Raw genomic sequence first — 16,280 nt, 5'->3', positions numbered from 1 at the left:
GAAGTTTCACAAGGAAGAAAACACATAGCCAAGGTAGATAGGTGGAGAGATTAAGAGTCACTTTGCTCATATGATGTTTAACTCGTCATAACTTTATCAACTTGCTAGCAAAATCAAATAGAGTTATGTACACGTTAGTAGATTTAACTCCACAAGTGATGACTAATGCTAACATTTAGACCTATAAAACTTAAGAGACTCAAAATAATGACATAAAAATGTAAAGACTATTTCTCAATTAAGTATTAATAGGACATTTGGTTCGATGCAATGTGACAGGATTATATGTAATCTTGATACATTCTTACATGTAGTCTTGATATATTCTTTATGTTCACATTGTTTGATTGGTTCGTTGTAATGTAAAGGGGATTGCAAAATGTAAAGGGTATTGCCTCAAATGATATAGTAGGGACTATACTACTAGACCTATGTAATTCCCATTCCTATTACCTATAATTCACCTTTATACTGAAATACCTCTATCTTGTCTCATTACTTTATCCCACCATCCTCCTTCACGATGGTATTCCACTCCCAACCCTCCCCGTTAATGGCATACCCATTCCCACACACTCATCCAATAATGCCCCTTCATGTTTGAGTGTCAACCTCCTCCTTTCTCCCTCTTATTTGTCCCCCTATTACTGTTGACCTATAACATAGTTGAAATAGTCGGTGTTATGGTGAACTCCTCTGTCACAACCCTTCTTTCTTTGCCTTTGTATTACGCTCTTCATCTACATCAATTTTTACCAACCTCCTTCTTTTCCCACATTTAAACTCATCACCCTTGATCTATAACTCACTAGATCTAAGACACGTGGAATTGAACTTGAATCTTCTTGAGCACTTGCTTTTTAGTTGTTTTGTTTTCAATTCATATTTATTTTGTTGTTTCCTTTATTTTGCTATTGGATTTTTCTTGCACGTGAAAGGGGAGGAGGATGGTGTTTTTTTTTTTTTACACCAATGAAGGTAGGGGATAATTGACGACGGGAGAAGGAGGATTTTTTTTCGGTTTAGGTCATTTTGGTTTTTTTTTTTTGCTTTTGTGTTAATTAAATTGGATGAATAAATTAATTTATATTCAAGAATCTAATATAACGTATTAAACAGATTCATTGTAATCAACATTACAATACATTCCATCGCAATCATTTCCATGAACCAAATGGGCCCTAGGAAATTTTTTACTTAATTTTACTATTCTCAATAACAATGATGCAAAAATCAAAAAAAAAAAAATCAATATGTTTGGACTAAGCCCCAAATTTGGAAATATTAAAAATTTAGAGTCTGTTTGTCTGTGCACTTCATTTTTTATTTTTAAAAATTATTTTTCAAAACAAAATAAAAAATTATTTAATTGTATTGATTTAAAAACAAATGTAAAATTTAAAATTGATCTGATTGCTGATAGTTAATGATAATAACTTATAACAGTGATTGCTTAATTGTAGTTTTTAATAATTAATTATAATATTTTTTAAAAACAAAAAAATATAATAAAATTTTTCTTTTCAAAAACGAAAAATGAAAATAATTTTAAAAATAATCAAATTCAAAACACTTACTCAAATGAAATTTTTTAATTTTTTGTTTTTGTTTTGAAAACAGTCTTAGAAAACCAAACAAGCTGAGACCTGAATCAGACGCTTGCAAAGACCAAATGACCAAACCCCTTAACCCCGCGCAACAGCTGAGACCTGAATCGGACACTTGCTTGAGGAAATTCCCACCCTTTCATTTGCGGGCCGCCTTTGCTCACGGCTCTTGCTCGTTTTGATCCTCTTCGAGCCGGCGGGTGCCTTCTTCTAATGATTTTTCTGTTCTTCTGACCTGAATACGATATTGCAACCATCCCGCAGTGTACATCTTCAATTTTTGCCTGTCAAGTGTCTTCCTTGGGTTCGAACATGGGGAAGAACAAAGTGAAGGAAAGTGGTGGGAAAGAGCACTGCCCCTCGACTGTGTTTGTCTCGAACTTGCCCTACTCATTCACCAATTCTCAGGTACATGCCTTTCAATTCTCCCTTGTTCGTCTTAAACTCTGAACCGTTGAGTTCGATGACAATTTGTCTGCTCATGTATACATTTTTGTGAAAAATATCAGCTGGAGGAGGCGTTTAGCGAAGTTGGACCAATCAGGCGCTGCTTCATGGTCATGCAGAAGGGTGGGGAAAAATGTTTACTCCTTTTTTTTTTTTTAGTGAAATTTCATCTGAGTTATGGTGGTTCAGGCGTCTTGTTTTTGTAATCAGAGCTTTTCCACAAAATGTTTTGCTTACTGCAAGTAGGAGTCGGAACTATTTCAGTTCTTCACTTGCTTGAGCATATCTATTTTACTGTGTTCATGACTACCAAACGATTAAACTTGGGAGGAGAGAATGGCCGTGTTTCTACTTTCTACCTGCTGAACAGGTCTTGGAGGCTCTTTTCTGGGTCTAAGTTTTTAGTGCCTATTATAATTTACTAATTGGTATTTTCAAATCTGTGCCTCATCATTTGAACCGTGGAACTGACATATATACGTGCATTTTATTTGGTGAAACGTGTTACCATCTATCTTGTGACACCAGTATTGAAGTGCTACTGTGCTGGTATTTCTTTGAAAGTTACAGAACCAATATTGTTATAAGTACATTTTTAATTTTATTGTGTTTCTGATCTGACTTCACTCGGGTTTGTTTTGAGTCATGTAACATTAAGGAATTCTTGTTAGTGTCATAAATCGTAAATCGTAAATATAATAAAAGCACGAAATTACATCAAACAATTTATTTACATATATAAATATTAGACGTAGAATAAACCAACTTTTTTATAATACTATAATTTGTACCACTGTCAGCAAAAGTTGAGCTACAATTTTTAATCTGTGTTTGTCTTTTTCTTAGATTTCTGATATCTCTTCCTTTGTTTAACTATCATAGGGTCATCCCATCATCGAGGTTTTGGTTATGTTCAATTGTAAGTTTATTCTGCCTTGATAAGTTTTGGTATATTTTCATCCTTATTCTTCATCTTTTCTTCCTTTCTTATTTTGTTTATGCTGGACCCACCTGGCACCCAGTTGGGTATTTGTCTTAGTAGATTTGTGGTGCTCTGATATATCTCTTGCCTTCATGTTTCCCAGATTTTGAATTTATGACTTGTAGCTTATGCTATTTCTTATAGTTCTTATAATTCATGCTATCAGTTATGCTTCTGCCATTGATTAATCAGACTGAGGCTTCTATTAAGCTTGAACACTTATCTGACAAACATGAATTATGGCAGTGAACTAGTATCAGTAAACCTCCATGATACTGGGACCTTATTACTCATGCAATTTGGCATTTTGTGGTTCATGAAAATTCCTTAAGAGGACAGACAAGATATATAATTACAGGATTTTCTTAAACTTTATTCTACATATAACAGCTGCTTCAATGATGTGAGATCTGTTACTGGAGATAATTGCTGTGCTTTGCGACTGATGTTTCATTGCAGGAAACTGACCCCCAACTTATTTGGCTATCGAAATAAAGAGCTGATTCAGATTCTCTTAGTTCTTTTGCTTTTTTCTTTTTAATCATAATTCATGATGTCTGTGTGTGTGTGTGTGTGACACACTAATTGCTGCCATTCTCAGTGCTGTTGAGGAAGATGCTATCCGTGCAATTGAGTTGAAGAATGGTTCATCTGTTGGAGGTCGGAAAATTGCAGTGAAGCATGCTATGCCTCGTCCTCCCCGTGAAGCGAGACAGTCAAAGTCAAATCAAGGTTATTGCTACCTTAAATCTAGTTCAGCATGCTGCAATATATGTAAAAATTAGACACACACATTCATACTTTCTGCAAGACGTGCAAATGCCTGAATGTTGTCGATATTCTTTCTTCCTTTGTTTGTCTTCTTTTCTGATTCTGACTTTTATCTTGCTATAGGGGAGAATGCTGATGAAATCCCAGAGTCAAAAAATGATGACAATGATGGTGGCTTGTCTGGAGTGAAGAAGCCTTCTTCAGTTACCAAGGAAAAAGGTTGATAATGCTCCTGCGCATTGTTCGTGGTTGTGTATTAATTTAGCTAGCCATCTTATATATCCATTTATTTTCTTTGGGAATTTTCAGTTGCAAATAATGAAAACCATTCAAGGAAGCCTAATGAAGTGAAAAAAGCAGTTCTTTGTAGTGACATAGCAGATGAGGGGGGTTGTTCTGAAAAGCAAAGGTACTTACTATTCTCTCCTTTGTATTTCCATCAAGTTTTCATTTGGGAAAAGAATGTTTCGTTGTTTTGATTATAATGAATAATAGGATTCTTATTTGGAAGTCTTTCTTTTTTGTGCAAACTAGAATTTCATTTATAAAATTTCTGTTCCTTCTTATATAATTTTATTTATTTATTACTTATTTTTTGGCAGGGTTGCTAGAACTGTCATATTTGGCGGTCTTATCAATTTGGATATGGCTGAAGTTGTTCATAGCCGAGCAAGGGAGATTGGCAGTGTGTGTTCTGTAAAGTACCCCCTTCCTAGGGAAGAATTCGAGCAGCATGGTAAGTATAAATTTTACGTATTCAGACGCAGGTGCTATAAGTTTGATGTCTACACAATCATTTTTAAATTTAACATTTATTGAAATTGCTAAAGAGATGGTTTTGGGATTGAATTTTCTCACATATAATATTCCTAAAAGCTTGATAAATGATAGAGCACAATGGCATCTTGCAATCTATGTAACTGACCCTACCTAGTGGGATAAAGGCTTGTTGTTGTTGTTGTTGTTGTTGTATACTATCTGAGATTTAGAGTTCACTATAACATTTTTCCAGGTCTCTTGCAAGATGGATGTAAACTGAATGCTTCAGCTGTACTTTACACAAGTGTGAAATCAGCACGAGCATCTGTTGCAATGCTGCATCAAAAGGAAATTGGAGGAGGAACTGTTTGGGCACGTCAATTGGGTGGAGAGGTGAAGTGCATGGACATCATTCTTATTTTATGCAAGGAATATCTGCTAAAAGTTTAGCTGGAAAGCCTATTATATATTCTCTTATTTTTATTCAAGAAATGCACAGCTAAAGTTTACTGCTACTGGTTAATTTCTGCCTTTCTAGTAGCAGTAACTATTGGCTTCATTCCTTGAAAATTACACAATGCTAGTTTGGTACACAAGAATAAAATAAAACGCTAAAATTATTTAAAATTGATTTCTCCACAGAGACTCCAAGACACTGTAGCAACAATATATAATATTATAACCCTAATCTAGAATATTTCTAAGCCCTCATCTGCTACTGTGGGAAGCCCACGCCCACTACAAAATTGACGAGTCAGCCCTACACTTAAAGCCCACTATAAAATGCCCTAACCATTATCCTTTCCAATAATAATTTAATATTTACATGATGTGTTATGCATGAGGATTTAAACGCCAAAGTGCATCTGTTCCTTGAAATGTGGAATGGCACTCACCTTTAACTAAGCGCTTATTTGAGATGAGTGAAAACTCAGCTTAGTTGAAGCCACATTTTAAGCTCTTAAAATGTAACATCTAAGGCATGAGTTCTACTCCACTGTGTAAACGGAGATGAGTAAATCTGTTCTTTGAAACGTGGAGATGCACTCATTTTCAAGTTTCAACTATGCTGAATTGTGCTATTTAGTGACCCTAATTTGCACTTTGACTTTTTGGGAATTCTGAACTTCTGTTAACGTCATTTAATAATCTGTTACATGGTAGAAGTTGGACTTAAGTGTGTGTTAGGCTTTATTATCTACTTTTTTATATTTTATTTTCAACCAGCACACGTGTAGTTTTTCCCTCTTTACATAACATGTGCATCCACTGGTATGTTGGTTCCTGAGAAGTTTTCTGTTATATGTGGACAGGGCTCGAAGACTCAAAAATGGAAGCTCATTGTAAGAAATCTTCCATTCAAGGTTTGATGCCTGGGATCACAGAACTTGGTAAACTTTTTTTTTTTTTTTTTAGACCAGAGATCATGGTTTCTGACCATATGACTAAACATCAGTGCAGGCCAAGGAAAATGAAGTAAAAGAACTGTTCTCATCTGCAGGGTTTGTGTGGGATGTATTTATTCCACGCAAGTCTGATACAGAGTATATTCTGATTTCCTGAATTCAGTTGTTTCAATGTAGTGTTATGTTTTATTTTCTTATACTACCTTTTCCCTTCCCTTTTGCAGACTGTCAAAGGGTTTTGCATTTGTGAAATTCACTTGCAAGCAAGATGCAGAAAATGTATGAATTTTAGTTTTTGTCAAGTTTGTGTTCTAGGACACTTGTTTTCTCATTAAATGAGGTGATTAAAGCTCCCACGCCATTTTGCAGGCTATTCAGAAGCTTAATGGATCGAAGTTTGGCAAACGGCTCATAGCTGTTGATTGGACTGTTCCAAAGAAGATATATAGCAGTGATACAAATGCAACACTTGCTTTAGAAAATGGTAAGTTTGCGGTTCAACTTTTGAACTGCCATCAGCCATACTTACTCTAAACAAGTTTTAATTTTGAGAAAACATAACTTTGGGTCCTTATTCTTTGCAAAAGTGTTGTTATAAATCCCTGCACTTTTTTTTTCGGTATTTTAGGTTCTTACATTTTTGTTTTTAAGTGTTCTAAGTCCCTTTAATCTCGCTCATAGAGAGACCTAGAACACCAAAAAAAAAGTGCAAGGACCTATAGTTAAACTCGAACAAAGTGCAGGTACCCAAAGTTATGTTTTCCCTTTAATTTTTTTTTCTATCTTTTTTTGAACGTATAAAGAGCTGGTGTTCTAAAATTGGGGGCATGTAATGTGTCTGTTCAGACTTGAGCAGTAAGTATGCTGATTTCATATTTAATGAATCCGTAGTACTAACTCTTTTTATCTATGGCTTAAGAAATTGAGATAATTTAGGTCCTTTTGTTGTATTGTTCTGTTCTTGTGTTTTATTTTGTTCTGTTTTCTGATTTGAGGAGTTCTTATCCTCAACACTTTGTACTTTCTCCCCTTTCTAATACAGTTTCTTCTACAAAACATAATGAAATGCCAGATGTCAGTCATAATTACTCTGCATTAGTATTTGTAAAGAATCTCTTATCATTTTCTCAGGACAACATGAGATGACAGATGAAGATGGTAGTAGTTCTGAGGACAATTCAGAGCATGATGTTGAGGAAACAGGCATAGAGGCCCGTCAAGATGATACTGATCGAGATGACTCCAGCTCCTCACGGGAACAAGATGTACCATCTGAAGTTAACTTTGATGAGGAAGCAGAGATTGCAAAAAAGGTTCTTAAGAGCCTAATCACATCCTCCACCAAAGGAACATCTGCAAATGATGATTCTGTTTTGCCCAAGAAAAACAAGGAATCAAAATCCAATAAAAATGTTAACGAGGCAGATAAAAAATCATCTAAAGAATTAGAAAAGGTTACAGGTGTTTCCGAGCCTGAAATCTTGGACAGAAGGAAGATATCCAATTTTAAGCAAACGGAAGAAGAAAAAGATTTGCAGAGAACTGTTTTCATAAGCAATCTTCCCTTTGACTGTGATAATGAAGAAGTGAAACAACGATTCTCTGGATTTGGGGAAGTGGAATACTTTGTTCCAGTCCTCCACCAGGTGACCAAGTATGTCCCGTATCATATTCTTCTCGTGCATTTTGGTTTTCATTATTTATTCATGCCTTGCTGTCTTTCAATGCAGACGGCCTAGGGGAACTGGTTTTCTCAAATTTAAAACTGCAGATGCAGCTGATGCTGCGGTTTCAACTGCTAATGCAGCTTCTGGCTTGGGTGTACTTCTTAAAGGTAGGCCATTAAAAGTTTTGAGGGCTTTAGATAAGAAATCGGCTCATGACAAGGAACTAAAGAAGGCCAAAAATGACAATCATGACCACCGCAATCTTTACCTGGCAAAGGTTTGTCTTTCCTATCCCTTGTTCTGGTTGCGAAACTGATATGCAAATAGGACTAACTTTTATCTTCTACTGAATGGTAATAGGAAGGACTCATTCTTGAAGGAACTCCAGCTGCTGAAGGGGTTTCAGCCAGTGATATGTTAAAACGCCAGGAGTGAGTGTTTACTTGGAATGCAAGTGACACACAATTATTTAGAAAACAAAGATAATCTTTACATGCTATTCTAAATTGTTATTTTATGCCTTTGATCTTCTTTGTGATGGCTACTCTAAAGATTCTATCAGGAGCATCAGTTAATTATCATAATTCCTCTGGCAGGTTCTTAGTGCCCTTACTTCAGTTTTGAAAACCTGCAGGTTGGAAAGGAAAAAGGCAACAAAGCTACAATCACCAAATTTTCATGTTTCGAGAACTAGACTTGTTATTTACAACTTACCGAAGTCGATGACTGAAAAAGAGCTCAAGAAGCTTTGCATTGATGCAGTTACCTCTAGGGCCACCAAGCAAAAACCTCAAATTCGGCAGGTTGGTTGAGTAGGTCATGACTTGAAGGTGGTTACAAAAAATGTTAACGATCATCATCATTTAATGTGCTATGTTTCCTATGCAGATAAAGTTCTTGAAGGATGTGAAGAAAGGAAAGGTGGTTACAAAAATTCATTCACGTGGAGTTGCCTTTGTTGAATTTTCAGAGCATCAGCATGCCCTTGTGGCTCTAAGAGTTCTTAATAATAATCCAGGTAAATTCTTTTGCTGATCGCTGTATGGTGGGACTACATGGTGTTTTACTGTTTCATTTCCAGTTTAATCTAATGTTATCTTGCTTGACTTTTAAGAAACTTTTGGTCCTGAACATCGGCCAATTGTGGAGTTTGCTGTTGATAATGTTAAAACACTTAAACTTCGGAGAACAAAGATACTGTCTCAGCAGCAGGCTGCTGCTCATGGTGACAGCAATGTCGTGGAAAATGAAGAACCCCATGTTCCAGGTTTCCATACCAATGGAAAGGGTAGAAAACGAAAATTACAGGATCATGACAGACCAGTGAAGGATTCAGTGCTCGATAAAGAAGATGAATCAACAATTATATTGCCAAATCAACATGCCATAGGAGCACGCAATTCCAAAAGGCAGAAAGACAACCGTAAAAGTAAGAAGGCAGAAGGGTCATCATCACAGAGAGAAAATTCAGAAACCTTGTCCACGAAGCCAAATAATTACCAAGATGACCAGAATCGCGGTGGTAGGATGTCAAACACTGTTATTGGCTCCTACAAAACAAGCAATGGTAAAAAAGTAGATCATAGATTGAAGAAGAGGAAGACGCAGAATCAAGTAGAAGATGGGGAAATGGTACCAAAGAAACGATCAAAAAAGAATAAAGAACCTGTAGGGAAAGACGTGGTAGATAACCTTGACATGCTCATACAGCAATATAGATCGAAGTTCTCACAGCAGGGTTCGCAGGGAATGATGGGGAGAAAAAACCTTCCAAACAGCTAAGAAAATGGTTTGAACCATAATTAGTATTGGCTAGCTATGGAACACCGGCTTCTGTACCATGCTAAGAATTGTCACTGCTATTTTTTTACTTCCTTTTTAGCAACGTAATTCTTAGGACGATTTTTGATTTATTATTTAAAGAAGCCACAGTTTTGGGTGTTGTTTGGCTTCTTCGTGTCTGCTCTTGGACATCACAAGTATTTCATTTGACAGTATGAATTGAGGAAGTGATACAGAACTTTTCATTCATGCAGCAATAAACGAGTTGTGGCAAACATTTGCGTCCATCAAAATGATATTCTGGTGGCACTAGGACATGAAAAACCAAACATGTTATTATAATTTAGGTCATAATTTGTTGTTAAAGGATTAGCCTCTTGAAATGAGATTCGGTCCTGTTTGTTTAATATTAAAAAATAAGTAATTTTTAGATAGTTTAAAAATTTTATTAAAAAAAAAATTTATTTTATATGGATTTTATAAAAAACAGATATTATTTTATATATGATTACAATAATAAAAAAGTAATTATTATTTAATTATTTTTAAATTTTTAAATTTTATTATTTTTATTTTACAAAAATAATTTATTATCATATTATTTTAAAATTTTATAATATCTTTATGTATTTTATCTCTTTAAAACATATTTTCTTGTTAACTATATTAAATTATTTTAAGCTACTAACTTCTTAAAATAATAAAAAATTTATATTTTTTTAAATTTTGATTATTTTTAAAAATTTAAAAAATTAATAAAAATTCACATAATTTTTTTTAGAAAGAAATTTTTCATAAAATAAGTTAAACAATCAATTTTTTATTATAACTCAGGCCGTATCAAAATAATCAAAAAAAAATGGATTAAAGCAATCATACTTTTGAGTCGATTACATTTAGAAAATCATCCCGGAATAATCTTTCTTGACTAAAGAATGGTCGTTTAATTTTGCAATTCTATCTCGACGCTCAAGCGTTAACGCATTGTGAATTGCCTGAACTTACTAGAAACTTCGACGCTCTTGTTTTTCAGTAAAGCTGTAAAGGAGGGCGTGCCATATTAATAACAAAATCCATCCAGTCCATTCTATATATCATGCGTAAAAGCCCCCATACTTTCAGATAATAACGGAACTACCCTAAGCTTCATAATCACCGTCCAGTGGTTTTCCGTGTACTGCGAGCCAAGAAAAACAATCGTTGATAATAACCAGGATATAAAACTTGATAAGGTCCGCGACGCAGCAAAACTTAAAAAAGTAACAACCTGCAAATTTGGTATTTGCAATTATTAATTAAAATTTGTAAAAGGAAAAAAATAATTTTTTTTCTCTTTTTCGTCTTCCATCTCTCCATTGTAGTGCACATCCATGGCTAAACCGAAGGCTCCCAGACGAACCCTAGAGTCATACACAGTCAAACACATCAACAAAACTGTTAGAGGTATATAATTTCTCTTACTTTTTTGAGCTTCTTTCATTCTCTTCCGATTTTCTTGCGAAAATTTATTTGTTTGATCTTTTTTTTTCCTCCGCCATTTCTTGCATTCACTCCTTATATGCGCTCTTTCCACTGTTCTCAGCCGGCGACTGCGTTCTTATGCGGCCCTCCGAGCCGTCGAAGCCGTCCTATGTGGCTAGGATCGAGCGGATCGAGGCCGACTCTCGAGGTGCCAACGTTAAAGTTCATGTCCGTTGGTACTATCGGCCAGAGGAGTCTATCGGTGGCCGTCGCCAGTTCCACGGTTCTAAGGAGGTTTTCCTCTCTGATCACTTTGATGTTCAGAGCGCCGACACGATCGAAGGCAAGTGTACGGTTCACAGTTTTAAGGGCTACACGAAGCTCGATGCTGTGGGAAATGACGATTTCTTCTGTCGTTTCGAATATAATTCCGCCACCGGAGCATTCAATCCTGATAGAGTCGCCGTGTATGTTAATTTCATCGCATTTTTCATGCGCATGTTGTTGGACTACGATGCTGCTAGATAATGCTAGCTTCTGCTACCGTGAATGCAAAATATTAAGTTCGTGTGTCTGTCCTTATGAATTCACTGTTCATTTGATGATTAGGAAGCTATTTTAATGTTGTGTCCGATGTTAGCTATCTATCTAGTTGATCAGCGTTAGTTAGCGTTTCTGCATGTAGCTATCAATTAGGATTGTAGTTCTGGAACATAAATTGGTTGCACACAGGTACTTGTGAGGTCACATGGCTACTCAAGTCATTAATGATGTTTATTAAGTTTTTTTTTACTACTAGTCTTGTAGCTTTTATCTGCTTCTTCGATTGGGCCATTGAAATGGCACCATGGTCTTAGAATCTAGGAGTTTTAGAATCTGGTGTTCACCGTTTATATTTTCATTGCAGGTATTGTAAATGTGAGATGCCCTACAACCCTGATGACCTAATGGTCCAGTGTGAAGGCTGTAGTGATTGGTAAGTTAAATGTGTACAGTGATACTAGCTCTATGTCATTATTTTACTATGCTATTGCTTGTTTTAGGTTCCATGTTTGTGTTGGTTTGCTTTCTAGATGGTATTATGTCTTAGTTCTGAAGAACCTTTGCGTCTTCTCGATGGATTTCAATAAATCTTCTACTACCCGTTTTACCTCTTATCTTCTAGTTGCATGTGGGAACATGTTGTCTAAGTAAGTTTGAAGTACACAGGCATATGTTTTTCAGGTGAATTTCCAGTTCTTAAAGCATTAGACCATCCATTCAACTAATGTTTCAGTACTCTGTCGTATTGTGAATGCTAGAAATTTTTAAGCAGCTAGTATGTGTCATTCATCAATAATATATTGTTGTTCTGGCTCATTTTATTCTCACATTTTCTGCTGATCTCTGGGAACTTAGTCATTTAACTCCTGCTCTTCTAAGCTACCTTTCCTATTTTCATGCTTGTACATTTGTGTGCATGTACTTTTATGTGCACTGGCGTTTGCATTTATTTTAATGTCATGGTTTGGATTACTGTCGTATCAAATGTAATTTTATGAAATAAGTTTCTTATGATTATGCACACTGCTAGTTGTACATGACCATATAACTACCTAAAACTGAAAGGAAGTAATATTTTTAGACTTTCATGTTGTTTGGTTTTATTGGTGTTGTCATGTGCATCAGTGTGGAAACTGGAACCTCACATGCTTGCAGTGCCGATCTAAGCATTACTAAAGTCCAATCTTCTGATTCAATGTCAAATGGGAAAATTGGAAAATCTTCAAATCAGTGTCTTGATTATTAAATAGAGCATCTATGTTTGGTGCAATGAATATAAAGAAGAGAAATATAAATGGTGTAGATCTATGCATGAATAAATAAACCCTGCAATGGAGGCTATTCTCATTTTCTGAATTCATTATATTTCTTCTTTGGCATGACATGTCTTTTTCTGATCTGGTATCCCTCTCTCTCTCTCTCTCAATTTAATTCTTTCCTTATTTTGGTTACTCAACACGTTTTTTGTAATTGCTTAAAAATAACATTAACAATATTCTTTATAAAATTTACTGGTTTCGTTATTTAACCGAGCATTTATATATATACTTTTGGTGGGTCCATATCACTGAGCTTTATATAAAATGCATTAGAGGCACACCCTTTCACTCGTAAAATATGAATACGAATGGCAATATGGATTGGTCACTTCAGCATTGCCAGTCAGGTTGCCAGAGGCATGTGCAAGATCCCTTGTTGCTCTACATTGCGCCTGCCAATTTCACGGTCCTACGTCAAAATGGATATCAAAATATGTTTGAACATTTGTGTAAGGATAACGAGGATCTAGAATGTGGGGAATGTTTTGTGTGTTAACCGTATTTTGCCACTCTTGAATGCTTTTAGGATGGAGCTAATCTTTTGTATTATGAGAGAGGAATATGCTGTGTTATTATCAAATTGAAACTCAATATAGTGGGTACATAATAAGATTAATCGATGAATAGACTGCATTTGTGTGTAGGGATGAGCCCTACTTACTCATCTAACCCAGCTTATAAAAATCCCGATCACCTAATGAATTTATGCAACACGATTAAATTAAAATGCTAAGTTTTAGGATGAAATATTCCATTCTTTAGCAATATCTGTCTACTCATCACTCGTGTCTATCTTTCTAGAAGGTGCTCATTTTTACTCTATAATTGATATGAATCAGCGTCCTTTACTAGTCTACTCTAGGAAAAGGCGTGGTAGTCCTATTTTTGAAGAAAAGTCAGTTTAGAGTCAGCTATTTGTAGTACCATATGTTTTATGTTGGTTATCACAAGTGTATTAAGTTGCTTATTGTCAATTTAAGTTATGATGAGGAAGTTATTAGCTTGTTATTGTCAGTTTGAGTTAGGAGCAGGAAGTTATTAGTTGGTTGCTGACTATAATTACTTTGTCATGAATTATTAGGGGATATATGAAGCACTATTCAGATATTCTTGGAGATTTTCCTACTTCTAGGATTAGATTCTGATTCTAGAAGACACCCTATTTCTCTTCTTGATTCATTCTCTCTCCCCATTTCTACTCATTCCTTATCAAGCTCATACCGATAAGCAACTGATGGATCGCTATTTTAGTGTTATTATCTCTGAATTTATTTGAGAATCACTATCAATTTTTCAGGTTTGTTGTAAAACCATGTTAATGGACTGTGAAGATTGATCTTGGGACTGATTTTTGTGTTTGTTAGTCTGAATATGTATAGTTGCCATTTCCGCATATTTTTAGAGGTTTTGAATGCATAACATAGCCAAGCGACTATGGTGGGGATGCTAGACTTTGAATGAATGCTGTCTTCAGCAAAATATTTTTGATCCAGGTTTCATCCTGCTTGTATAGACATGACTGTGGAGGAAGCCAAAAGACTTGACCACTTCTTCTGCGAGAGTTGTTCTGCGGAAAATCAAAATAAGTTGCCAAATTCCCATCCTGCGAGACATTCAGATACAAAGGTATTCTTAGGTGGTGTTATTCGGTAATTGATTGTCTCTGTTGAGCCCCTAATCGTAATTGACGTCCTCATGCTTGGAAAGCAGATACATGATGTCTTGATCTGTTGTCTCTTTGTTTATCAATTTTTATTCCACTGCTTTGCAGCTCTTCGTATCCTAGGTTGATCATTACTATTTCTCGAGTTTGAAATCTATCGTCTCATTTTGACATCACAACATGCGCATCTTTGCTTATTTATTTTTGCTAATTATTGGTAGCCTATATGATGCTTTAAAATTCTCTGCTGGTGAATAACTAAAACATGGCATGCCAGCATGATAGGAACTTGCTCAACAAATTCTCAGAATCTCGTGTCTCATTAGGGACAGGAAGCACTTGTTTTCTAATATTCACGCTGTTTCTGGACCTTCAGGTGGATTCAAAACGCCGTCGAAGGTGATAGTACATAAGAAGGGATAGAATGAGATAGATCAACGATGGGGAAGTGGGAGACCTTGCGTTTCAGATCCTGGGTAGGTACCAAACAAACACGGAGGCAATATTTTCTGCAGTAATCTGTAACTTTTCTACTGACAGAAGGACCGGTTTGGAAATATGTTTGTCGTGTCTGTTTGGTTTTAAGACTTATCCTGTTCACTTTGGAAGTAGAGGATGTTTGCTTGTTTGTAATTATGTATTGTAGATTCCTTCTCCTCTCTTCCCGTCCTTGTTCATACTAGGACTGCTGTAAAGTTTCTTGACTTATTTATGAGCAGTGCAGGACTTTTATTTTTCTTTTGTTGAAGGAAAACTTTTTTTAAGAGTGCCGAGTTGACTTCATATTTTGGCATTATTTTAATGTAGAATCATGATGAAAGATTTTAAAATTAAAATTTTAATTTGAAATTTATTGTACTTTTTTTTTCTAGGCGTGCATTACATGAGCTTTCGGTTTTGAAATTTCTTGAATATTTTTAGAATGGAGTATTTGCAAATATAATTTATGTTATAAGATCAAATTAGGTAAATAGGTTAATATTTAATATATTGTATTGTAGCTGATTTATTATATTTATTAATAATATATTGTTATATATTAATGGTAATTTTTTTTGTAAATTTTTTAATTTTCAATGATAAAGATTTTACATATAAATGATAAATATTTTGTATATGAATTATAAATTTTTTATATATCAATGAGAGTTATTCACACTATCAAATTTTCAGAAAGTTGATTTTTTTTTTGTTTGTTTGTCGGCACAAGGGTTTTTTTTTATTTTGGCCAATGGGTTAATGTATCATTTTAGAATATGAAATATTTGTTAGATATTTTTTAATGTAGAACTATAATTTTAAATTGTTTTTTCAAATTCTCGGAGGATTTAGTTCACGCACCAAAACAGAGCTTTTAGCTTGGGGTTTCCATCGCTTTACGCGAACATCAAATTCGAAAATACTTAATACATTAAAAGAGAATGCGGCAATGATATCAAAATTTAAAATATCTTCCTACCGAAAATAATTGAATATATTAATTATTAAAAAAATATAATTTTAAATTTTCACACTTTGCTTATATTTTGTTATCACTATTAGTCTCTATATTTTTTTTATATTTTAAATTCTTATATTTTCATTTTTTATTGTTTTAAAATTTAAAATATCAAAAAAATGCAGAGAACAATAACAAAATACAAATAAAATGTAAAAATCTAAAGTTATATTTTTCTTAATTATTATTTGCCTTAATCGCTAGAAGTTCTAATTTTTAGTAGTCTTCAGCTATCAATAATGTCAATGCTGAGTCATGAAGTGTCATTTTATTCCACTCAAAATCAAATGGAGGCCACTGATTTCCATCTCGTTTTTCTTTTTCTTTTTTCTTTTTGAATGGAACATTTCGATCCCAAACAAAAACAAAATTGAC

The 16,280-nt window shown here is 34.7% G+C and overlaps 2 protein-coding genes across 3 annotated transcripts; both read left to right on the top strand.

The window, feature by feature from the left end:
• Positions 1-1,658: 1,658 nt before the first annotated feature.
• On the top strand, positions 1,659-9,696 carry LOC129285986 (uncharacterized). Its single transcript, XM_054922014.1, is given in 19 exon segments — positions 1,659-2,015; positions 2,117-2,177; positions 2,937-2,973; positions 3,638-3,768; positions 3,931-4,026; positions 4,117-4,216; positions 4,410-4,543; positions 4,820-4,959; positions 5,880-5,930; positions 6,028-6,110; positions 6,197-6,251; positions 6,342-6,456; positions 7,104-7,626; positions 7,703-7,916; positions 8,000-8,070; positions 8,274-8,442; positions 8,528-8,657; positions 8,754-9,380; positions 9,383-9,696. Coding segments are annotated over 19 exon segments (2,892 nt in total). The 5' UTR covers positions 1,659-1,919; the 3' UTR covers positions 9,442-9,696.
• A 1,011-nt stretch (positions 9,697-10,707) lies between these two features.
• LOC129285941 (chromatin remodeling protein SHL-like) lies at positions 10,708-15,145 on the top strand. Of its 2 annotated transcripts, none has more exons than XR_008587429.1 (5): positions 10,708-10,864; positions 11,004-11,349; positions 11,790-11,858; positions 14,219-14,370; positions 14,784-15,145. XR_008587429.1 is itself a non-coding variant. In XM_054921936.1 (5 exons), the coding sequence occupies exons 1-5, from the start codon at positions 10,792-10,794 to the stop codon at positions 14,808-14,810; spliced, it is 648 nt and encodes a 215-aa protein (XP_054777911.1). In that variant the 5' UTR covers positions 10,708-10,791; the 3' UTR covers positions 14,811-15,145. The 2 variants fall into 2 exon arrangements, 1 of the variants encoding a protein (XP_054777911.1); XM_054921936.1 differs by having other exon boundaries at positions 14,238-14,370.
• Positions 15,146-16,280: the final 1,135 nt, after the last annotated feature.

Source organism: Prosopis cineraria, unplaced genomic scaffold (genome assembly GCF_029017545.1).
Source record: "Prosopis cineraria cultivar Desert tree isolate PC_DT_omini unplaced genomic scaffold, ASM2901754v1 PC11, whole genome shotgun sequence".
Classification (NCBI taxonomy): domain Eukaryota; kingdom Viridiplantae; phylum Streptophyta; class Magnoliopsida; order Fabales; family Fabaceae; genus Prosopis; species Prosopis cineraria.
The sequence above is the reverse complement of the archived record's forward strand: the minus strand, read 5'-3'. Positions and strand labels throughout refer to the sequence as shown.